The sequence below is a fragment of the Hemicordylus capensis genome, chromosome 2 (genome assembly GCF_027244095.1).
Source record: "Hemicordylus capensis ecotype Gifberg chromosome 2, rHemCap1.1.pri, whole genome shotgun sequence".
In the NCBI taxonomy this organism is placed as follows: Eukaryota; Metazoa; Chordata; class Lepidosauria; order Squamata; family Cordylidae; genus Hemicordylus; species Hemicordylus capensis.
In genome coordinates, this window is record NC_069658.1 from 73,952,578 (window position 1) to 73,977,302 (window position 24,725).

The following is a 24,725-nucleotide window of genomic DNA, read 5'->3' on the forward strand; positions in this document are numbered from 1 at the left end:
ATTATTCTGGTCTTTTTCTGCCACAGCCTTTCAATTTCAATTTGTAGATCTTTGTATTTGGTGATTTTTTCTATTTCTTTTTCTTCTATTCTTCTATCCCCTGGTATTGCTATGTCAATTATTATTAATTTGTATTATTATAATTATAATTATAATTATTATTATTATTATTATTTTGCAGCTTTGCTGCCACCTTTGCTCCTGCTGTCAGTGGACTGCCTGTGGATTAACTTTTGGGTTTCGCAGGTTGGTATTAATAGTGTGCATGATTTTGGTCCGGCGCCATGGGAAAGCCCTCCAGACCGGTTCGGAAGTCTGGCAGTCTGGAGGTTCGGATGAGCGGGGGACTGTTACTTTAAGCGGGGGGGGGTAGTACTTACCCCACCCCCCGCCACTCTTCCCCCTCCAGCGCTGGTCCTTTGAAAAACCCTCTTGGGGCGGCAGAGTTCCTCCCTGCCGCCCCTGCCCCCGTCGTTGTTAAAGGGTTAAAGTGACGTATGCGGCGCACACGTGGCAGTGTCAGACGAGTGCGCGTGCCGCACAGGGAGCATGCGCGCCGCTAGCGCTAGTCACTTTAACCCTTCAGTCAACGCTCTAGCGCTAGTCACTTTAACCCTTTAACAACGACGGGGGCAGGGGCGGCAGGGAGGAACACTGCCGCCCCAAGAAGATTTTTCAAAGGACCAGCGCCGGAGGGGGAAGAGTGGCAGGGTGGGGTAAGTACTACCACCACCCCGCTTAAAGTAACAGTCCCCCCCCGTGCCGGACCGGGGGGGACTCCGGACCGTGCACACCCCTAGTTGGTATGTGGTGCGCAGCCTGCCAGGGTCCCTCTGTTAACCTTTATTAGGCTTTTTTTGTTTTGTTATGACTGGTTGGATGGGTGCCTAATTGGTGGCCTCCTGCCACCACGCAGTTGTTGAGTCCCAGTGTCTGCTCGGCCCAAGAGTGCCTCCAAGAGCGACACCAGGGTGGTTTCCAGACTGCAAGCTTGAGGAAGAGGAAGAGGAAGAGGGAGGAAGAGATATAAAATCCAACAGCTGACCGTAACTTGCTTCAAAGCATGTCACATTTTGAAGCTGGTTAAGGAAAGCTACCGGATTTTACACCACTTCCTCCTGTGCCAAAGCTATGAGGGGAAAGAGCAAGGGAAAGGAGAAGGCGAGGAAGCAACCCCTCACCCCTGCATACGCACACAGGGTGCTTCCCTGTGAAAGAAAAGAGGAGGGGAGTGACGTGATGCCTTTCCCTCCCATCCTTCCCCCCGCCCCAATCGGTGAATCTGTGCAAGAGCACTGAAGTCTTGCAAAATAAAAAATTGGCGCTGGTACTATTGTGCAAGAGGAGCACCAGGGAAAACAAGTTTTAAAGTCGATTGCAGAGGCTGGTTGCTTTGCTCAAGAACGGGGGGGGGGGGGCTAATTTCAAAAGCTGGGAGGCAGAGATTAAGATATATCTATTGATAAGCCCCTCCAAATGATACCTTGAGAAAAACAGAGCAAGCCTGAAAACTGATAGCAAACGTATGAAAAGCAAATACTATTTTTTCATTTACATACAACACTTTAAACCTGAAATGTCAACTTAAGACCCTAATACATGTTGTGGCTATATGAATGGCACCTTGCTGTTCCCATATGCAAGACCCAGATTGTAAAAATGCACACCAAGCCTACAGATAGTGAAGCAATAAGATGCAATCTGGAAAGCACCCTGAAAGACTCCAGTCGAAGACACCGCTAAGAAAACCCCAGCCAAAGATGCTAGATAGGTGAGGACATAAGAACAGCCCTGCTGGATCAGGTCCAAGGCCTATCCTGTTACTAGGTTAGTAACTAGAAACTGTTACTAGGATAGATCCAAAGGCCTATCCAACATCCTGTTTCACACAGTGGCCCACCAGATGCCTCTGGGCACACAGGCAAGAGGTGAACGCTTGCCCTCTCTCCTGCTGTTGCTCCCCTGCAACTAGTATTGAGAGGCATCACGTCTCTGAGGCTGGAGGTGGCCCACAGCCACTAGACTAGTAGCCATTGATAGACATGTCCTCCATGAATCTATCTAAGCCCCTTTTAAAGCCATCCAAACTAGTGGCCATCATCACATTCCATGGCAAAGAATTCCATAAATTAGTTCTGTGCTGGGTGAAGAAGCACTTCCTCTTGTCGATCCTAAATTTCCTGACCTTCAGTTTCATGGGCTGACCCCTGGTTCTAGTGTTGTGAAAGAGGGAGAAAATTTTCTCTGTCCCCTCTCTCTACTCCATGCACAATTTTATACACCTCAATAATGTCTCCCCTTAGTTGCCTCTTTTCCAAAGTAAAGCACCCCAGATGCTGTAGCCCTGCCTGATAAGGAAAGTGCTTCGAGCCCCTGATCCTCTTGGTTGCCCTCACCTGTACTTTTTCCAGTTCTACAATATCCTTCTTAAGATACAGTGACCAAAACTGTACGCAGTACTACAGATGTGGTTGCACCATAGATTTGTACAAGGGCATTATAATATTAACATCTTTATTTTCAGTCCCCTTCCTAATGATACCTAGCATGGAATTGACCTTTTTCACAGCTGTCGTGCACTGAGTTGACACTTTCGACAAGCTGTCCACTACAACCCCAAGATCGCTCTCCTGGGCAGTCACCAACAGCTCAGATCCCACCAGCGTATATGTGAAGTCGGGAGTTTTTTGCCCCAATATGCATCACTTTACATTTGCTTACATTGAACTGCATTTGCCATTTTGTCGTCCACTACTCCAGTTTGGAAAGATCTTTTTGAAGCTCCTCAAAATCTCTTCTGGATTTCACTATCCTAAATAGTTTAGTGTCATCTGCAAATTTGGCCACTTCCCTGCTTACCCCAACTTCTAGATAATTTATGAACAAGTGAAAGAGCACTGGTCCTAGTACCGATCCCTGGGGGACCCCACTTCCTACTTCCCTCCATTGTGAAAACTATCTATTTATTCCTACCCTCCATTTCCTGCCTGTTAACCAGTTACCAATCCACACATGCAGGGGTGTAACTATAATAGGGCAAGGGGAGACAGTTGTCTGGGGGCCCATTGCCTTGCAGGGGGCCCAGAGGCAAGTCACATGACTGACTCCCACAGCTGCGCACCTACCCAGGCTTCCTTCATTTGTATTCATCCTCCAAAACAGATTTGTGTGTTAAGACCTGGAGCTACCAGAACAGCATGTTTTTCTCTAGTACCATTAAATCGCTTTCATCATCCACAATTTACAAAACATTTTTTAAAATAATTTAGTATGCTGTTCTATTGTGGCACATACGGGGTGTGTGTGTGTGTGTGTGTGTGTGTGTGTGTGTGTGTGTGTGTGTGTAAATTTTACTATGCATTTTGTTACCACTATTCAGCCTCATTTAAGATTTATTTACTTTATGAGCTGAGCTTCAGTGAGGGGGGGCATTTTAAAATCTTGTCTCTGGGCCCACTACAAACTTGCTACGCCCCTGCACACATGCACCTATCCTCATCCCATGACTGCTAAGTTTATTCAAGAGCCTTTGGAGGGGAACTTTGTCAAAAGCTTTCTGGGAGTCCAAGTATACTGTACTATGACAACTGGATCACCTTTATTCCCATGCCTTTTAACACTCTCAAAGAATTCCAAAAGGTAAGTGAGGCAAGACTTTCCCTTGAAGGAGTCATGCTGGTTCTGCTTCAGCAAGGCCTTTTCTTCTATATTTTTAACAATTCTGTCCTTAAGTATGTTTTCCATCAATTTACCCGGCACTGAAGTTAAACTGACCAGCCTGTAATTTTCCAGATCCCCCCGCCCCAAGCTCTTTTTGAAAATCAGAGTTACATCAGCTACTTTCCAGTCCTCTGGTACAAAGCCTGATTGTAGGGACAAGTTACATATTTTTGCAAAGAGATCAGCAATTTCACATTTGAGTTTCTTCCAAACTCTTTGGTGGATGCTATCTGGCCCTAGCGGTTTAATTTTTATTTTTTCAAGACAGTTTAGAACATCTTCCCTTGTCACCTCAAATTGGCGCAGTTCTTCAGCCTCCAAGCCTGAGAAGCTCAACTCTGGAGAAAGTATATGGTCAGTATCCTCTGACATGAAGACAGATGCAAAGAATTCAGAATTCATTAAGCCTCCCTGCAATCTCCTTAATAATCCCTTTCATGCCCTCATCATCTAAGGTGCCAACCACCTATCTGGCAGGATTTCTGCTTCTGATATATGTAAATAAGTTTTTAAAAGAAGTTCAAAAAAAGTACCCTGGGAACTTCTAGCTATATGCTCTTCAAGCTCTCTTTTTGCCTCCCTTATTGTTTCCTTGCATTTCTTTTGCTAGAGTTTATGTTCCTTTCTCTTTTCTTCATTTGGGCAGGACTTCCATTTTCTGAAGGAAGTCTTCTTCCCTTTTATAGCTTCCCTGACTCTACTTGTGAGCCATGCTGGTGTCCTCCTGAACTTGGTGGTACCTTTCCTACTTCTTGGTATAATTCCAACTGAGCTTGTAGTATTGTGGTTTTAAATATGTTCCATGCTTTCTGGAGTGATTTTACCTTCTTGACATTCCCTTTCAGCTTCCTTTTTACCAGTCCCCTCATTTTTTAGAAGTTTCCTGTTCTGATGTCCAACACATCTATGATGGATTTCCTTAACTATTCTTCATTTGAATATATGCTGAATTGGATCACACTATGGTCACTGTACCCCAAGGGTTCTGCAACTCTGACATCTCGCACCAGGTCCTGGGCACCACGCAGGATTAAGTCCAAGATCACCATCTCTCTGGTTGGTTCTGCGACTAACTGGCACAATAATTTAGCATGCCTACAAATTTGGCCTGTCTTTCATTACCTGAATTGAATTTACCCAGTCTATGTGTGGGTAGTTGAAGTCACCCATTATTACAAAGAGTCCTGTGTCTCTTTGATGCCTCTCCTATTTGCTTCTCCAACTCTAAATCACACTCAGCGTTTTGATCAGGAGAGCAATAGCACGTCCCAAGTAACACATTTCCTTTCATTCCTCGTATTGTCACCCATAATGATCTTGTAGAGGACTCTGATCCACCTAGGTTTTCTAGCTTGTTGGAATCTATCTCTTCTATAATATAAAGTGCTACTCCTCCCCCCAACCCTCCCCTCCCTTTCCCTTCTGTAGAGTTTATATGCAGGAATAACAGTGTCCCATTGGTTTATTTTTTCTCACCATTCCACCAGGTTTCCTTTACATCCACTATATCTATGTTTTCATTAGTAACCAAGCACTCCAGCTCACCCATCTTCACTCAGAGGCTTCTGGCATTGGTATACAGACACCCATATGCCGGGTCCCTCACCTGGTGTTGGCGTGTGCTATGTCCCTTAGCATCATTTGACCTTTTTGGCCAGCGATCAAATCACCCACTACTAGGAGCCCACCCCCACCTCCTAGAGGAGTATCCTCTGTGTGAGAGGATACAGATGCATCACCCAAGGAAGGGGGCCCTGCTAAGGGAGTGTTTCCCTCTTCCTCAGACTGATGTCTCCTTCCCTCATTCTACATGACAGCAGAAGCGCCGCCAGCTTCAGAGTGGGATGCCTCTAACACATCCCTGAGGGCCTCATCCACACACCCCTCTGCCTCCCTGAGCTTCTCCAGGTCAGCCACCTTGGCTTCAAGGAAATGAGCTTGTTCCCTGAAAGCCAAGAGCTCTTTGCACTGAGCACACACCAACAACTTCTGCCCTTCAGGCCGATAGTCATACATAGGACACTCTGTGCAATACACTGGGAATCTCCCCTGCTGGCATTCTACCTTCATAATTGGTTTGATTGGCTATTTAGAATATCTAGGGCTTGTTCACCTGAAGCTATGTATTGGGTGCAGTTGTCTGCTAATTAAAGGTTTTAAGCTTTGTCCTCCAAGCAAATTTTAAAAAGTCAGCTAGTCCTCACCTTATCTTTGGGTCTCCTCTTTGATGCGGTGGGGGAGGGGCTACTTGTGTGCCTCCCCACAGAGTTCCCCACCAATCTTCCACTAAACTCCTGCAAAATTCCTTCAATATCTATTTGCAAACAGATGTTCACAAAGCTCTTGGGAGCAAAACTCCTCTAGTCTGAGCCTTGTCTTCAAGATCTTCTGGCAATCTGACTCTCCTCAGGAATGTGACCCATCCCACAAGCTGAGTCACTCACATGGAATTAATCCCCTACTCAGGCTAACTCCGCTTGCTCTCTCAAAAACACACACTTCCAACCAGCCAGAAAACAAACCTAAAAATTTACTAGCCCTAGCAAACTTATCTTCTCCTTTCCCTTTTGTTTTCTTGATGATTGATTTTCTTGCTGTGTTTCCTTGCTTGATAACTTCTTTTGGAGAGAAATACGGTACAAGCTTGCTGCCTCATCTGTCTGAGGTATTTAAATAGGGCCTAGTTTGGGGAAGAGGGGGATTAGGTGGCAGGACTGTAGGACAGGAGGAGCAGTTTAGAGAGAGGCCACAGTAATTCCCCACCTGCCTTTGCCTTCCCTTCACTTGCCCCACTGTTGCTCGGTCCCCTTCAAAAACAGAGCCCCCCCCCAAAACCTGATTATTTATTTTGTGGGATTTAACTTTTCTAGCTTCTATATGTGCACCTCACTGCTATAGATAGTGCTGTGCATGGCACACAGAACATAAATAAACCACGTACAACCCTTTAAAAGGCACTTCTCCCCAGCCTCATAAGATTAGGGCTTAGATTTTTTTTAAAAAACCCAAGATGTTGGGGAGGGTGCGAAGCAGCATCAGGAGCAGAGTGGCAGGCAGAGGGAGGGGTGATGCTGCTATTTGTGATGGGTGACAGTGAAAGGGGCCTATTGTCCAAGTCTTCCTAATCCCTGCTGATGTGATTGTGCACAGGCTCTCCTTTCCAGAGGAGCCTGGCCCTGCAGCATAGCTGCCTGCGGTGGCTGAGGTAGAAATAGTGGGGAGGTAATCCCGTCAGGAAAGAACCTCTTCTTCCTGTGGCAGTGGAGGAGGAGGTGTCGTCGGCTGCTAGCCCAGCCAGATCGCTCTCTCCATCCTTTCCAAAGCTTTTTGGCAGTGTGACACGCACAAACCTCAGACTGAGGAGGTGGAGGAAGAAATCATCCTCATTGTTCCTGGACCTTCTCAGCCCTGGATGGAGGCCGGTGGTGGTAGTGGCCCCCAGACCAAACCAGCAGCCCTAGTACCACCAAGTAGAACCAAGAGCAGCCAGGTGTGGGACCACTCTGAGCACTGTTTGGGGAAATGTTGTGTCGCACTGAGAGGGACTATGTGCGGTTCTGTTTTGCAGTGGGATTTTTTTTTTTTTTTTGCAAAATATGTGCACTCTGCTTGTTTTACCCATAAAAAACAATGGGAAACTCAAACCACCCCATTATTCCCAATGGGTATGTCCTAGGGACACCAAAGTGGATTGCTTGTTAGAGCATGACCCTATCTACCTACCACCCAACCCACAAAATAATCTGGCAATCCGGCAGTTTTTAATAAATTTTTGAATTATTATCTGGGTCAGTATTATTAAAAACTGGGTCAGTATTATTAAAAACTGCCGGATTGCCAGATTATTTTGTGGGTTGGTTGGGTGGTAGGTAGGTTGGGTCATGCTCTAACAAGCAACCCACTTTGGTATCCCTAGGACCTATCCATGGGGAATAATGCGGTGATTCGAATTTCCCATTCTTCCCTATGGGTGATTCATGAATTTTTCGCAAATTTCCTATTAGATTCATAGAATTGGCTTGCTATAGCTGGCTAGTTTGATCAATTGATTCATTTTATGGCAGTTCAATTTGAGATCAAATCAAATAGCAAAAAAAGATCTGTGCACACCTCTACTATTCATGCTTTAGATTTACAGTATTCTTAACCTTCTTAACCATAAACCTAGCAAGCTATTTACAATGTAGATGACAACAAGGGCAGGAACAAACATGACCGAATCTGACTTTTTAAATACTTGTATTTAAAGTATTTAAAACTGGGGACTCCAGTTCTGATCAGTGCCACAGCAGTGGAGTTCCCTTTCTTCCAAATATTTTCAGTATTTTCCTATTAACATCCTATTACTATGCTGTGCTATTATGATTACTGAAGTTACTTTGTTTTAATCTCTATTATGTTATCTGTGAGAAATATTTTTATCAGTATTTTACTGTTAATTTTATTTTTAATAGTCTACTATTAACTGCTAATTAATAGTTAACTTAATTTTAATAACTTTATTTTCCTTTGAATTTGTCGTGTAACATTTTACATAATTCTTTATAATTCTTTATAGATTTATAATATAATATATTATGTAATATATAAATATATAATAATAATTAATAATTATACAAAATTAGTTATAAGAATTAATAACATATAATAATATAATACATATGCTCAATAAATTAGTAAATATATATGGTTGTTTTTGGTTGGTATACTATGTGTGGCCCCCCAGAGTTGTACTAGAATCAAATCTGTCCCTCCCCACCCAATTGAGTTTGTCAGCCCTGGCCTATGGGGTGCTGCAAGTATCCATTATGTCCCTATGCTGTGTAACATCTACATGAAACCCCTGGTGGGAGGTCATCCATGCACATGAGTTGCAGTGTCATCAATATGCAGACAACACCTATCATTTAAGTCAGCAGACACCAGGGAGGCAGTGGATGTTCTGGACTGGATGGAGGGAAACAAGCTGAAACTTATCTGGATGGAACTACTCTAGGCTGGTAAAACTGATTATCTGAGTCGTGAGGTAAACTGGATGGGGTCACACGCCCCCTGAAAAACAAAAGCTTTCAGAACTTCAGAGACGATTTTGATCTACCCGTTCTGGATGGGGTCACACTTCCCCAAAATGAACAGGTCCGCAGTCTGGGAGTACTCCTGGATCCACACCTCTCCTTGGTTTCTCAGGTTGAGGTGGCGGCCAGGGGTGCTTTCTATCAGCTTTGGCTGATACGCCAGCTGCATCTGTTTCTCGAGTTCAATGACCTCAAAACAATGGTACATTTGTTGGTAACTTCCAGACTTTACTTCTGTAATGCACTCTACGTGGGGCTGCCTTTGTACGTAGTCCGGAAACTTCAGTTGGTTCAGAATGTGGCAGCCAGGTTGGTCTCTGGGTCATCTCAGAGAGACCACATTATTCGGAGAGACCAATTATTATTGCTGATGGAGTTACACTGGCTACCGATAGGTTTCCGGGCAAAACACAAAGTGCTAGTTATAACTTACAAAGCCCTAAATGGCTTCGGTTCTGGGTACTTGAGAGCGTCTTCTTCGCTATGAACCCCACCGCCATTGAGGTCGTCTGAGGAGGTCCGTCTCCAGTTACCACCAACTCGTTTGGTGGTCAGACAGAGACGGGCCTTCTCGTCTGGTGCCCCGAGATTGTGGAATGCGCTCCCTGCTGAGTTAAGATCACCCCCATCACTGGCTATTTTTAAAAAAACATTTGAAACCCCCTTTTTTTTAACCCAAGCCTTCTCGGATTTTTAAAATACTGTTTGTTAATTTTATGGTTTTTAAATTTTTGTATTGTTTTAACGTTTATATATGTTCTATGGTGAACTATTTTAACTTTTTTATGTGTTTTAATTGTTGTTAGCCACCTGGAGACATAAGTTTGGGCGGGGTATTAAAATCTGCAGCTGGGGGTGGGGTGCTTCTGGACTTGACACAGTCCTTGGAGGAACAGATGGTGGCAGTGTGCAGAAGTGCTTTTTACCAGATACAGCTGGTATACCAGCTGCAACCCTATTTGGAGAAGTCAGATCTGCCCTCAGTCATTCATGCTTTGGTGATGTCCAGATTGGACTACAGCACAGCAGTGCGTTTTATGTGTGGCTGCCCTTGAAGACTTTTTGGAAGCTTCATCAGGTCCAGAGTGCTGCTGCTAGGACGCTCGTATGCACAAGTCACTTCATGAGTGTTACACACATCCTGCAGCACTTACACTGGTTACCAGTCCACTTCTGGGCTAGATTGAAGGTGCTGGTCTTAATCTTTAAAGCCCTACATGCCTTTAAAGCCCTACACTGTTTCCTCTAAGGTGTGTGCATGTGCAATATTCTGGATGTGCGCTCAGTTCATTTTAGATCCCGCTCAGGTTGAATCAGAAAAGCCCCATTCTGAGTGCACATGCGTACACACTGCCTTGATACTGCCACCCAGAACAAAACTCATTCTGCAAAGAGACGGGGAAAAATTAAAGGGGCCAAACACCAGGGTACCTATCAGACCGCGTCCACACATATAAGAACAGCCCTGCTGGATCAGGCCCAAGGTCCATCTAGTCCAGCATCCTGTTTCACACAGTGGCCCACCAGATGCCACTGAAAAGTTCACAGGCAAGAGCTGAGGGCATGCCCTCTCTCCTGGCGTTACTCCCCGGCAACTGGTACTCAGAGGCATCCTGCCTTTGAGGCTGGAGGTGGCCTATATCTCTCAGACAAGTAGCCACTGATAGACCTCTCCTCCATGAAGCTATCCAAACCCCTCTTAAAGCCTTCCAGGTGGTTGGCTGTCGTCACAACTTGTGGCAGAGAATTCCACAAGTTGATTATGTGATGTCTGAAAAAATACTTCTGTTTGCTGGTCCTAGATTTCATGGCAATCAATTTCATAGGATGACCCCTGGTTCTAGAGTTATGTGAGAGGGAGAACAATTTCTCTCTATTCACTTTCTCCAAACCATGCATTATTTTATAGACCTCTATCATGTCTCCCCACAGTCATCTTTTTTCTAAACTAAATAGCCCCAGGTGTTGTAGCCTTGCTTCATAAACAAGGTGCTCTAGGCCACTGATCATCTTGATTCCTTCTGCACCTTTTCTCTTCTGCACCTTTTCCAGTACTACAATGTCCTTTTTTAGATGTGGTGACCAGAATTGTACGCAGTACTCCAGGTGTGGCCACGCCATCGTTTTGTAAAAGCGCATTATAATATTAGCCGTTTTATTTCCAATCCCCTTCCTAATGATCCCTAGCATGGAATTGGCCTTTTTCACAGCTGCCGCATATTGCCGCCTCCCTGGCAGGTTTCCTGTTTCTGATGTATTTAAAGAAGTTTTTGTTATTCTCCTTGATGCTTTAGTTAAATGTTCCTCAAACTCTCTTTTTGCCTCCCTTATTGTCACCTTGCATTTCTTTTGCCAGAGTTTGTGTTCCTTTCTGTTCTCATTTGGACAGGCCTTCCAATTTCGGAAGGAAGTCTTCTTCCCTTTTATGGCTTCCTTGACCCTACCGGTAAGCCAAGCTGGAATCCTACTGGATTTAATGGTACCTTTCCTCTTTTGGGGTATACAATCTAACTGAGCTTCTAGTATTGTGGTTTTGAGTAAACTCCATGCACTCTGGAGTGAAGTGACTCTCCTGATTTTCCCTTTCAGCTTTCTTTTCACCATACTCCTCATTTTGGAGAGTTTCCTCTTCTGAAATTCAAAGTGTCTGTGTTAGACTTCTTTGGTGATTCTCTCCCCACATGTATGCTGAATTTGATTGCACTATGGTCACTGTTCCCTAAAGGGTCAATTGCACTGACATCACACACCAGGTCCTGGGTGCCACTCAGGATTAAGTCCAAGGTCACCTTCCCTCTGGTTGGTTCCAAGACCAACTGTTCTAGGGCACAGTCATTCAGCGTTAGGGTTGTGCGTTTTGTATTTTTTCTGTTTCGATTTTACCAAATCCGAATCCACCCCATTTTGTATTTTGTCCAAAATTAAGCCTTCCGAATCACCCCAGTTTTGTTTTGTATCTGAATTAATCCGAATTAATTCAGATTTAAGAATGGGTCAAAAGAGTGGGGGGGGGGTTATAGTGCCCAATGAGTGGAAGCTACCACAAAAATTTCAAAGGAATTGGGCAAACTGCTGATTTTTGAATTTTTAAAGTTTGCATGTCTTTCAGATTTTCCCCATAGGGTATGATGGAGGTTTCAGGAAAAGTATAGCTTCACGTGGGGGGGAGGGATGGACCAGAGTGGAGTGTGGTTGGTGGTAGTGCCCAGTTCATACAAGGAAGCTACCACAATTTTTTCAGAGGAATTTGGCAAGCGGCTGATTTTTAAAAAATTAATGAAGTTACGCGTCTTTCAGATTTTCCTCGTAGGGTATAATGGAGGTTTCTGCAGTCCCATAACTCCACTTGAGGGGCACTGGGGTGGCCCAGAGCAAGTGGCAGTGTAGTGCACATAGGATCCCAACCACCCATAGGATGGTAGTGCACATAGGATTCCAACCACCCACATGGGTTACCAACCCATGAAGTACAGGGTTTTGTTGTTCTAGAGGTGTTCTGAGAATAGATTCTCTAGTAGCATATGAGAGTGGATTCATGGTTTTTCATTTAAAATCTCATTTGCTACCAGAGAATCTAAACTCAACACCTCAGAAACAACAAAGCCCAGTACCCCAATGGTTTAGCAATCCAGGGGGGTGGTTGGCACCCTCTGTGCACTACACCACCACTACACCACGCTGGCTCATTGGTCTATCTTGCTTCGGGCCATCCCAGTGCCCCCCAGGTGGAGTTATGGGGCTGCTGAAACCTCCATTATTCCTGATGGGGGAAAATCTTAAAGACGCATAAACCTCAAAAATTCCTAAGAAATCAGCCCTTTGCCCTATTTGGAATCTGGGTGCACCACCCTTGGAGCACTGCCACCCAACCCACTGTTTTGCCCCGGAAGCCCCACATAAACAAGTTGAAAGAGCGAAGGGAATGACAAACAACAATCACTCTTAATTTTTTGGCACAGTTATTTGAGAATTTTGCAGCAGGTGTGAGCCTGTCCCTGTGGCACTAGCACAGCAGCACAACCCTTTGTGGATGCAAGCAATCTTTCAATAAAAACACTCCCTCCCCATGGAACAGTGACCACAGGTCATTTGAGATAGCAAGACAGACCCATGAGCCAGCGTGGTGTAGTGGTTAGAGTGATGGGGTAGGACCAGGGAGACCCCAAGTTCAAATCCCCATTCAGCCATGATACTAGCTGGGCGACTCTGGGCCAATCACTTCTCTCAGTCTAACCTACTTCACAGGTTTGTTGTGAGAAGAAACCTAAGTATGTAGTACACCGCTCTGGGCTCCTTGGAGGAAGAATGGGATATAAAATGTAAAAAAATAAATATAAATTAAATAAAACTGCCTTGGTACTATGGAACAGCTTCAAATGTTCATTTAACTGAAGTGGAGTGAGCCATAGCCCAAACAATTCAGCTTACTGTTCAGAACTGTTGAGATTTATCATCACAGCATTTAAGAAAGTGCAAAACCATGGATCATGGTTACAAGAAAGAGAGAAGCAACTAAGATTCCTGGGGATGTCAATAGATTGACAGGGGTATCCCCCCCTCCTTTTGTCTCCTGTAGTCCCATGTGGGTGACCTGTCCCTGCAATGGCAAAAGTTGTGAACCACTAGCTTAGACATCATGTCCCACCAAATTACATTGTGGCCTAAATTACATTAGACTGCTCAACTCGGGCAACAAAACTTAGACACCACTATAACTCATAAAAATCAGAAGAAAAACAAAATAGCTCTTCAAAAGACCCCTGAACAAGTCAAGAGATTCTTTCTAAACCTTTGGAAAGAAAAACCTGTGTAATTTCAGAACTTTCCTAACCAGCTTCTCGAAAAGCTTCTCCACACAATTTATACCATGGCTTTTAGCAAAAGCTTTGGAATTGCATTGAGCTCCCAAAGATATTTGGGTATTTCTGTCTCAAAATGCTGTCTTCCAAATCCCTTTGCAAGGTCAGTTTGCATTTCAACCACACTGAATACAACACATACTTAACTAAACCATTCAAGCTCAAAGCTTTTTGCATATCTTATCTTCTGCTAATCACTCAGTGCCTCAGCTGGGTGGAGAGAGTCAGAGAAGTCAATTTCAATTGCAATGCATTTCCAAAGAACAAAGCATTCTGTCCAAAACACAGTCATTTTGATTTGGAAACAAAAATCTCTGTTTATTAATTCTTGATTTTGTTTTGGTTACAAAACCTCCGAAATTGCCATTTTCGGGCACAAAACATTTTGTACTCGAATCAAAATGCACAAGCCTATTCAGCGTATCTAGAAATCTGACCTCTTTGTCATTACCTGACTGTGAACTTACCCAGGCTATGTGTAGGTAATTGAAGTCACCCATTATTACTGCCCAGCCTCTCTGATTTTCTCCTGCAACTCCCAGTCACTTTCAGCATTTTGATCCGGAGGATGATAGAACACCCCCAGTAGCACATTTCCTTTCAGGTCCACTGGGTTTCTGTGGAGGAGTCCAGTCCTCCTAGGTTTTCTACCTTGTTAGATTCTATCCCTTCTTTAACATACAGTGATACTCCACTTCCAAGGCGCCCCTCCCTGTCCTTTTTATAGAGTTTATATCCAGCAATAACAGTATCCCACTGGTTCCCACTGTTCCACCATGTTTCTGTTATGCCCACTATATCTAATTCTGCATTAGCAACCAAGCACTCCAGCTCACCCATCTTGGTTCGGAGGCTTCTGGCAGTGGCATATAAGCACCTATATGCTGAATCTCTTCCCTGGTGTATGCCATCTTTCTTTGGACTCTTTGACCAGCTGGCACAGCCTTCTCTTTATGTGGTTCTGCTCTGTCCCCTTCTGTTTTATCTGAATCCTCTGCACCCTCACACTTTAAAGGACGGCATTTGCCTAATCGGATACTGCCCAGCTCCTGTTGGCTATTCCCCAGATGTCATTTTAAAAGCTGCTCTGCAACCTTTTTTATTTTAAGCGCCAGCAGTCTGGTTCCATCTTGGTTCAAGTGCAGTCCGTCCCTTTTATACAGGCCATATTGCCCCAATATGTGGCCCAGTGCCTAACAAATGCCTCCTGGCACCAACGTCTCATCCACGCATTGAAACCCCTCAGCTCTGCCTGTCTCTCTGTACCTGCGCCGCGCGTGGAACAAGTAGCATTTCTGAGAATGCTACCTTGGGGGTCCTGGACTTCAATGTGCTACCTATCAGCCTAAATTTGGCTTCCATAACCTCCCGACTACATTTCCCCACATTGTTGGTGCTGACATGCACCATGACAGCTGTCTCCTCTCCAGCACTGCCTAACAGCCTATCTAGATGCTGTGTGATGTCTGCAACCTTCACACCAGGCAGGCAAGTCACCATGCGGTCAACACATGGGTCACAAACCCATCTCTCTATACCTCTAATGATCGAATTACCCACTACAAAGAGGCTCCCATCCCCTGAAGAAGTATCCCCTGTGCGAGAGGATATGGACTCATCATCCACGGAAGGGGTCCCTTCTAAAGAAGCATTTCCCTCTTCCTCAGACCAATGTCCTCCTTCCCCAAGACCTTCATCCTCCCTGAGAGCAGACGAGCTATCAGCCCAGGAGTGGGATGTCTCTACCATGTCCCTGAAGGTCTCGTCCACATGCCTCTCTGTCTCTCTGACCTTCTCCAGATCCGCCACCTAGGTCTTGAGGGAATGAACTTGTTCCCTGAGACCCAGGAGCTCCTTGCACTGAGGAAACACCTATGACTTCTGCCCATGGAGCAAATAGTCATACATGCGACACTCTATGCAATATACCAGGAAGTGCCCCCTCTCCTGCTGGCTTTTTAGCTTCATACTGGTTTTGTTAGCCGTTTACAGTATTTATAGATAGTTTATTAGAAGGAAGGTCTCTGCTGTAATGGTCAGCTATTTAACTGTCCAAACAACCTTTCTCAAGAATATGAGGGAGGGATTTGAACTTACCTTCTCTTCTTCACTGGGCTCCTCGTGGTCAGCGGGGCTTGTTCCAGGCTCTCCCACACACTTCCCGCTAAACTCCTGCAAAACTCCAACATCCTGTGTGCTATGCCTGCACGCTATGCTCTGTTTGCTATGCTCTCGGGTCTTCATCTCTTACTGTATGTAGAGACTAGGCTTCAAATTGAGACACAAGATGTGTCTCAAAGGAATGTGGGGCCTCCCCCAGCCCTAGCTGACTCAACCCTGGCAAATAACACACACACAGACTAGGACTTATCCCTTAAAGAGAAACTTGACCATCAAATTCTCCCCTCCTCCTGTTAGTTAGTGGATTTAAAGGGGGAAAGGCTAGAAGTTGTTGATTAGAAATGCTTGCTCACTTCCTGAAGCTGTTCTTGCTCTTCCCCCAAGCAGGCTTCAAACTGAGACACACATATGAACCTGTTATGGCCCTCTGTTTGGCATCTCAGGTCCTGCTCATGACCCCACCACTCAGGGGCATAACGAGGCTGGAGTTGGCCCAGAGACAAAATTTTAAAATGGGCCCCTTGCTGATACACACACACTCACTTCACATTTGACTTGCCTTTGGGGGCCCCCTCGAGGCGTGGGGGCCCCCAGGCATCCGCCTCCCCTTGCCTAATGGAAGTTACGCCCCTGCCACCACTAACAGAGTTCTAACTGGGGTTGTGGGGGCAAGAGAAAGGGTCTTTCGGTTGTGGCCCCTCTACTTTGGAACACTGACCCAGAAGAGCTTTACTATGTTTTCTCCTCAGTATTTTAAAGAAGCAACTGAAGACATATCATTTTAGAGAAGCTTTTAAATATCTTATCCTTCGCTTTTTTCTGGCAGATTTCTTAGTGTTTAGCTTTTTGTTGATAACTTTTAATTTCAGTTTTTAAAACATGCTATTTTAATGGTGGTTTTAGCCTGATCTTTCAACCTTATTAATTTTTTATCCTATATTCTATCTATTATCAACGTGGTAAGCCACCTTGAGCAGTGGTGCACTGAAGGGGCAGAGTATAAACATTATTAATAATAATAATAATAATAATAATAATAATAATGATGATGATGATAATACACAAATTAATCAGTATAATAATCAACTTATCACAATGTATCAATACTGACAATATTGTAACAGCTATACATTTCTGACTACATAAGAGCAGAGCAACCAAGACGCAATTTTCTCCCTTATGCCACTACCAAAGGAGCAAACTAAATGCACCACAAAGATGACTAAGAGTTCCAGTAAACCTTCCAGAGGTTTAAGTCCCCAACAGCCCACAGTGAACCAATGTGCAACCTGATTTCTGATAGCAAGGAGATATAGGCTAAAATGGGGCTGGTCCTCGCCCTTAAAAATATCAGATCTAGATTAAAATAAGAAACATTCTAGCAACCCAAGTGAATAATTGTTTGCAATAAAAAGTGCAATCCTGTCACCAAAACCTTTCTTAGGAGCTTTTGCTTTTTTCCTTCTTTGTGTCTACAATGTAGCTACAGATGTCATTTCAAAATTCAATGTTTTTTTTAAATGTATGGAATATATATATATATATATATATATATATATATATATATATATATATATATATTCCACTTATATTTATTCATTGCTTTGAATTTACATAGAACCGCTGAATGGATTTTTAACATGCTGTGCCAGAATTTGAGATTATACATGGCATATGAAGTTCTTTTAATAAGCAGGAGGTAAGTTAGTCACAATGAGCTGGCAGCAGCAATTAAGCTATGTAGAGAATTAAAATGAATATTAATATGACAGGGGGCATTTTAAGAACTACATAAAGCAGTCATTTAAATTATAAATCTTCTAGAAATACATGTCTCCAGGCTACTGCAGTTTATATTGGAAAATACTGCTCTTTTAGCCAAACAAACCAAAAAAAAAGAAGTGTCACAAAATCAGCCCTAGGTAAGACCAGCAGAGGGCTTTATATGGTCTATTCATGAGACAAAGTAGACATTTGCCCTGAGAGTCCAGTTCCATGAGCAGAACAGGAAGAAGTTACCACAGTGAGCATCTTGAATACTATTACTGCTTAAGCCCTGGCCAAACTCTTTTGCAGAAAAAGGGAAGATAAAATGCCTACACAATACAATCCTAAATCTCTTCTAAATCTTCAGTCCAGGGCCAATATCAGAGGGCAGACCAGGACAGGAGTACCATTTGGCTTGGATCTCAAGCTCAAAAGGGAGCTTCAAACTTAAACACATTAAATTTTTGGTGTCTTATTTTGTTTTCATGTATCTATCTCTATCTCTCTATATATAATTCTCTAAGGCATACCCGTGGCTAATCCTGTGTGTGGCAGCTCTCATGAGAGTTCGCGAGCAGAAGCACCATGGTGATTGGGCAATGCAGATTCCATATGCAGATAGTGGGCAGGAGCCTGGGGCACTGTGGTGATTGGGCAGTGGGGAATTCCATATGCAGATAGGGAGGAGGAGCCTATGGTGGTTAAGGTCAGTTGGAATGCAATTGTTACTGGTCAGAAGATGTTCTTGATTGTATAGGAATCTCTCTATCTAAAAGGATAGTGGGCAGGGGTCTGCGAAGAGAGGAGTCATGAGGGAGAAAAGAGCCCCTTCAGGAGAGGGAGACTGCCGTTATGTGAATTAGATGAGGAAACAAGATGAACAAGATCTGTTCATTCAGGAAGGGAGGGAGAGGAAGAAAAGAAGAAGAGAGGGGAAGAAAAACAGAGGAAAAGAGTGAGTGGAGGAGAGAGAAAGGGAGAAAGAAGGGAGGGAGAGGGATGGGCCCAAGCCTGTCAGCAGCCTGAGGGAACAAGCGGCCATGGCAGCGCCTATTGGGAGCAAGGAAGAATCCAGTCAACCAATGCTGCTGTTTGGGGCTACTGAGGCTATTGGCGTAGGGAGGCAGGCAGGCAAGGGATGGGCCTGCGGGGAATGAGCGGCATCGCAGTAGCAACAGTGAGGAAGGGCCCGGTCCACAGCTGCTGCTCCTGTGGGGAGGAGCAGCAGTAGACCTCAGGTGAGGGTGGGGAGGTCTCTGGGGATAGGCGGCTGCAGCTTGGCCAATAAGTACCAGCAATGCTGCAGCTGTGACCAACAGGGGTGAGAGCTATGGAGGAACGACCAAGAGGGTTGAGGGGGATGGAAGCAACTGGATGGAGGATGGAGAGATTTCCGAGGTGAGAGGGGCTGTGGTGCGGGTGAGGGAAGCAATCAAGTACTAGCATGCAGATGCTATGCATGGGTTAAGCTAGTTTTTAATTATTACGGCTCAAAGGCAGGGAGTGGCCTGGGCCTCTCTGGACCTCTGAGAGGACCTGCTTCAGACATAAGAAAGCAAGTCATAGCACCAGAAGCACAATCACTGGGCTATGGAAGGAGGAACATTTTGACATAACAGGACCAAACAAGCCACAAAGCCAGGCTGCCGCCTGAAGCAGGCATAGATCAAGTCTTAGGATGCCAGGTTTGTGAGAAATCAATAAACAAGGGGATTGATGTATGGATAGATAGCTGTTATGGTTCCACCCACAGGAAGCTGGTCATGGCAGGCCAGGGCTGGCATAGTGAAAGTGAATGCTGGATAGGGACAAAGGGCACTGAGCAAGTAGGGAACTGGAGCAGGACCAAAGCTATAGAGCTGGAAGAGCACAGTTTTGAAAAAACAGTTGGACCAGCAATAGATGGATGAAACTGAGCTAGCTAGGTAGGAAACAAGGAACGCCGCCGCCCCCCGCCCCCCGTGTTATTACTCAATCTCAGCTGTGTTTGCTCCTTTCTCTTCCTCCCAAGATGAACCCTCCGCCTCATGAGGAGACCCTTTCTGAGCTAATCTGTGAGATGCCAGTCAAGTTATTTGCTATCATTGCTGGGTCTTGGGTTCAACGGTGACAGGGTTTCTGGGGATCTGGGAGTGACTCTGATGGTCCTCCTGTGAGGTAGGGATGTGCAAACTGATTTGGGTACAAATAGATTTGTACCTGAATCTAGCTGATTCAGGTGATTTGGAGACAAAACAAATCACCCTCATGCTCCATTGGCTAGATTTGTATCCCAATCAAATGGTGCCTGATGCGATTCGAATCAATTCAAGATTCAGATCACTCCTATTAATTCCTCCAGATTCCCAGCTTTCTTTAAAAAAAAAAAAAAAAAAAAAAGCTAAACTCTAGCCCTTGTAGAAGTGGAGTTATGGAGCAAAATGTGTGGCCACTATTTTTCAAGCGTTTGGATTCTTTGATGTATAATAACATTCCCTCAATGAATCCCTATGAGGATTCATTACACACCTTCATTTCTTCTATTTATTTTGACTGTCTTTTGGACAGTAGAACATAGGAAACTGCCATATATTGAGTCAGACCATTGGTCTATCTACCTCAGTATTGTCTTCACAGACAGGCAGCAGCTTCTCCAAGGTTGCAGGCAGGAATCTCACTCTTAGCCCTATCTTAGAGATGCCAAGGAGGGAACTTGGAACCTTCTGAGACTCTTCTAAGAGTGGCTCTATCCCCTGAGGGGAATATCTTGCAGTGCTCACACTTCTAGTCTCCCCTTCATATACAACCAGGGCAGACTCTGCTTAGCTAAGGGGGCAAGTCACGCTTGCTACCACAAGACTAGATCTCCTCCCATGACAGTGCCAACTGTCAACTGCCATGTGCCAACAACACCCCACCCCACCCCACCCACAAGGTAGTAGGTACTACTCAGTTTATGTTCTAGGATTTTTTTCAAGTGTTTTGGCTCTTTGGTGTCTACTAACCTTTCCTCATAATGAATCCCTATGAGGATTGATTACGAGGAAAGGTTATTAGACACCAAAGAGCCTAAAAATGAATCCCTATGAGGATTCATTACATACCAACAAGTCTAAACACCTCAAAAATTCCTGGGTTACTCAGTTTATTTTTTAGTACCCAGTGGCTTGTGGGTTGGGGGGCAGTTGGAACATGAGATGCCACTAATTCCCCACCCCCACCTGCAAAGCAGTGGGGTCAAAATGAATAGAAGAAATGAAGGTGTGTAATGAAAACACCAAAGAATCTAAACACTTCAAAATACCTAAAAAATAAATGGACTACCCCAGTGTGTGTGGGGGGGGGGGCAGGGTGAGGTGTAGTTGAAACATGGCAGTTGACAGTTGGCACTGTCCAGTGACAGTCAAAATGAACAGAAGAAATGAAGATGTGCAATGAATCCTCATAGGGATTCATTATGAGGAAAATTTATTATATACCAAAGAATCTGAACATGTGAAAAACAATGACCACACATTTTGCTCCATAATTCCACTTCTACAAAGGCTAGAGCTAGAGCTTAGCTTTTTTCAAAAAGAAAGAAAGAAAGAAAGAAAGAAAGAAAGAAAGAAAGAAAGAAAGAAAGAAAGGAAGCAGGAGATCCATATTAGGGTTAGGATATGGCAACTTCGAATCCCCATTATTGCCTATGGCAGAAACGTTCAAAATCAGTAAAAACCTTTTAAAAAATCATTAAAAATCAACCAAGTGTCCCACTGCTTGAAATTTGAGTGGTAGGTGGCACCCATTGGGACCTACCTACCACCTAAATTTGGTGTCCCTAGGACCTTGTTAAGTGGTCCGAATTGATCCAAATCCAAATCAAATCAAATACAAACTGAATCAAGGGTGGGGGGGGGGGCTAGATTTGGACACAAAACAGATCAGGGGTGATTTGCTTTGGGCACAAATCAAATTTAGAAAAATGATTTGTGTTCATCCTTACTGTTAGGACTGGGCCTTGACTCTCCAGAATACAGTCCTCCTGGAGAGTAATCTCACCCAGGTGTTCCATACAGCCCTGAGGAGTAAGGTTGTCGCTGCCTTGCAGATTTCCACCACAGATATTCCTGCTAGATTGGTCGCCAAAGATTAGGGATGTGCAAAAAATTTCGGGCACAGATCGATCTGTGCCCGAAATGAGCAATTTCGGGTGATTCGGGGCCGAACGGAATCACCCTCGATGTCCCCCGATATATTTCGGGGCCGAGCCAAATCACCCGAATTTCGGGGCCGAAAAATTCGGGTGATTCGGCTCATGACTGATTTGGGGGGATTTTTTGAAGTTTTAGTGACTTTGGGGCAGTTCGGGGGCATAGAATGGGATCTGGGCAAAAAGAGTGGGGTGGGGTGGTAGTGCCTAATGGGTGCAGGCTACCACCCCAATTTCAGGGGGATAGGGCAAAGGGCTGATTTTTGGGAAATTTCTGAAGTTTTCGTGTCTTTGGGGCAGATTGGGGCAGAAAGTGGGGCCTGGGGCAGAATAGTGGGGTGGGGTGGTAGTGCCTAATGGGTGGAGGCTACCACCCCAATTTAAGGGGGATTGGACAAAGGGCTGATTTTTGGGGAATTTTTGAAGTTTTGGTGTCTTTGGGGCAGTTTGGGGGCAGAAAGTGTATCTGCCCCAAAAGGGTGGGGTGGGGTGGTAGTGACTAATGGGTGGAGGCTACCACCCCAATTTCAGGGGGATTGGGCAGAGGGCTGATATTTTGGGAGTTTTTGAAGTTTTGGTGTCTTTGGGGCAGAAAGTGGATCTGCCCCAAAAGAGTGGGGTGGGCTTGTAGATAGTGCCTAATGGGTGGAGGCTACCACCCGTCCCCAATTTCAGAGTGATTGGGCAGAGGGCTGGATTTTGGTGAATTTCTGAGGTTTTTCTTCATAAGGTGCAGTGTGCTAGATTGATATTCATAGTAAATGAGAGTGTGAAAAAGTGAAAGTGGGGTCATGAGAGTTCTTTAATTGAAAAAAATCTCATCTGCTATCACTGAATGAGAATTCACACCTCAGAAAATAAGGGAAAACATCCCTTCAGAAAAACTTCTGACAAAGAGTCCCTTTCCATCATATGGCAAATGTTCTACTCTGTCCCACATTTCTTGTTGCAAGTTTGTGGACCATAACCAAACACAGCAGCGCAGGGTTACCACTATAGTCATTGCTCTTGATTCCATCTCCGCCAAATGTTTGTAAGTGCTGAGTAGCTGTCTAGTCACAGCAGTCCTCTTCTCATATGTTTGTGCAAACTTGTCCTGGAACTCTTCCGGTGTCATTGTTGTTGAGTCTTGGAAAAGCACATCCCATAAATGATGCCCGTATCTAGCCAAACATGCAGAACAGTTCACAATCTTTATAGCCAAAATGGAAGTGGCATATATTTTCTGACCTAAAACATCTATTTTCTGTCCTTCCTTTTCAGAAGGAGTAGCATGATGTTGTCCACCCTTAGATGAAGCCGCGCATTCAACAACTAAAGCGTTCGGCACCAGATGACGCATCAGTTAAGTGTTGTACTCTTCTTGCATTCTGTACAACCCTTCTAATTTCCTCGATGTCAGAGTAGATGTTTGCAGTACCTCCCATGCCAAATGGGCTGCCTTTGTAATTGTAGGTAGCATGGGAAGCACTACCGAGTGCGTCACTTTTGCTTTAGCCATCATATTATAAACTGGATCCTTTAGATTCACTTCAGATTGTTTCAGTTCTAACCCCAAGGCCTCAGTTATTTCTCTTATTTGTGCATGATAGGCCTTTAGCTCTTCTGAGGGCGATAAAGAAGCCTTTGGTGGTACTTCTGCTGGTGGATTAGGCTCATTAGTGCCGCCATAATCTGTTTCAGATGAATCCGTGGTGTATTGATGATAAAGGTGAGCTTGAAGGTAGGTCAGGGAGTGTCTTTTTCTTTGTCGCTTTCTCGGGCCTCACTGGCACCTGTGGCTGTGCAGGCAGGGTTTGTGTCTGACTTGCCATAGACGCCATTGTGTGTACCCTTTCAGGCACTTTAGCTGGTGCCGGCGTTGCATGCAATGCCACTTGCTGCACATTTTGTAAAGTTTCTTGCTGCACTTTCCAAACCTAGTATTCCGCGTAATCTGCAGGGTATACCACAGTAAGGGTATGCCTGAAGCTGCAACTATGTGTAATCTGACTGGATACACTGGTGGAAGTTAAATCCTGTGAGGCTGTATACTGCAATGGCAATTTCCAGGGGGCATAGCCTGCACCTGGTTGTGCAAAAAGAGACAAAGGTCTGGACACACCTGTTCAATCACTCAACTGTCAATGGAGACATTAGTCTTATCGGATTTGTCGTTGCAGGCATTAGCTGTATTGAGTTCGTTGCTGATGGTTGAACTCTTATAGGTGACATTGATAGTGTTTTCGGTACCAAGAGTGCTACGTCATAGGTATCATGTTCGATATCAAGCCCCCCATTCATGAATCCTTGAAATGTCAAGCCAGATGGAGAGCTGCCTGTGTATTCTAATATTGCAAATAATGACATCATTGTTTTGGGGTCTAAAGCAACCTCATCTTCTCCAGTTGCCCCTTCCCCAAAGTCCATATAGTCTGCTGGCTCGTATGTCCTCTGCGGCATTGCCGCTAGTGATTGTATTGGTGTTTGTGCTGGCGTCAATTCTGTGGGTTTCTATCTCTCCAGCGCTGTAGATACCGAGGGAAGAACTTCCTTCAATGTCGTGCCTACCGGTCCCAAAGCCGTAGATGTTGAAGGTGCCCTGCTCGATGCCGAAGTAGGTATCGAGGATCCCCATTATTCGACTGCAGATTGCAAATCTGTTGGGGAGGGTGTGTTGCCTCTAGAGTTTGTTTTTGCTGTTCTTTTCTTAGGAAGGGAGTCCTCCTCCTTAGTGGAAGAAAGATGTCTATGTTTCTTGTGTTGGTGGTGTTCCTTTTCTACCATTTCTGGATGCTTGAACTCCTGCTCCTTCGTGGCTTTAGAATGCAATATTGCAGAGTCCACTAAAGAAGTCATACCCAGGCACAATCCTGTGCCTGATACCAATCTCGACGTCGATGGGTATGTCGGTCTCAGTGTCAGTGGTCGAAGAGCTTCATCATATAAAGCCACTTGTAGATGCAGTGCTCGATTCTTAAAAGTTTGTTTCAAGAGTGAGCAGCATATCTTACACGTTGTCGGGTTATGCTG

The 24,725-nt window shown here is 44.7% G+C and overlaps 1 protein-coding gene across 10 annotated transcripts in view; it reads right to left on the reverse strand.

Moving 5' to 3' along the window:
• TMEM232 (transmembrane protein 232) overlaps nucleotides 1-24,725 on the reverse strand; it is a 262,748-nt gene that overhangs the window by 217,868 nt on the left and 20,155 nt on the right. Inside the window, exon 1 of one of the 10 annotated variants that reach the window (XM_053292118.1) lies at nucleotides 15,752-15,858. The exons of the other annotated variants lie outside the window; for them this stretch is intronic. Within the exon in view, the coding sequence (XP_053148093.1) occupies nucleotides 15,752-15,843 (92 nt within the window). The 5' untranslated portion in view covers nucleotides 15,844-15,858. Of the gene's footprint in view, nucleotides 1-15,751; nucleotides 15,859-24,725 lie in introns of those variants that run through there. 10 annotated transcript variants of the gene reach the window in all.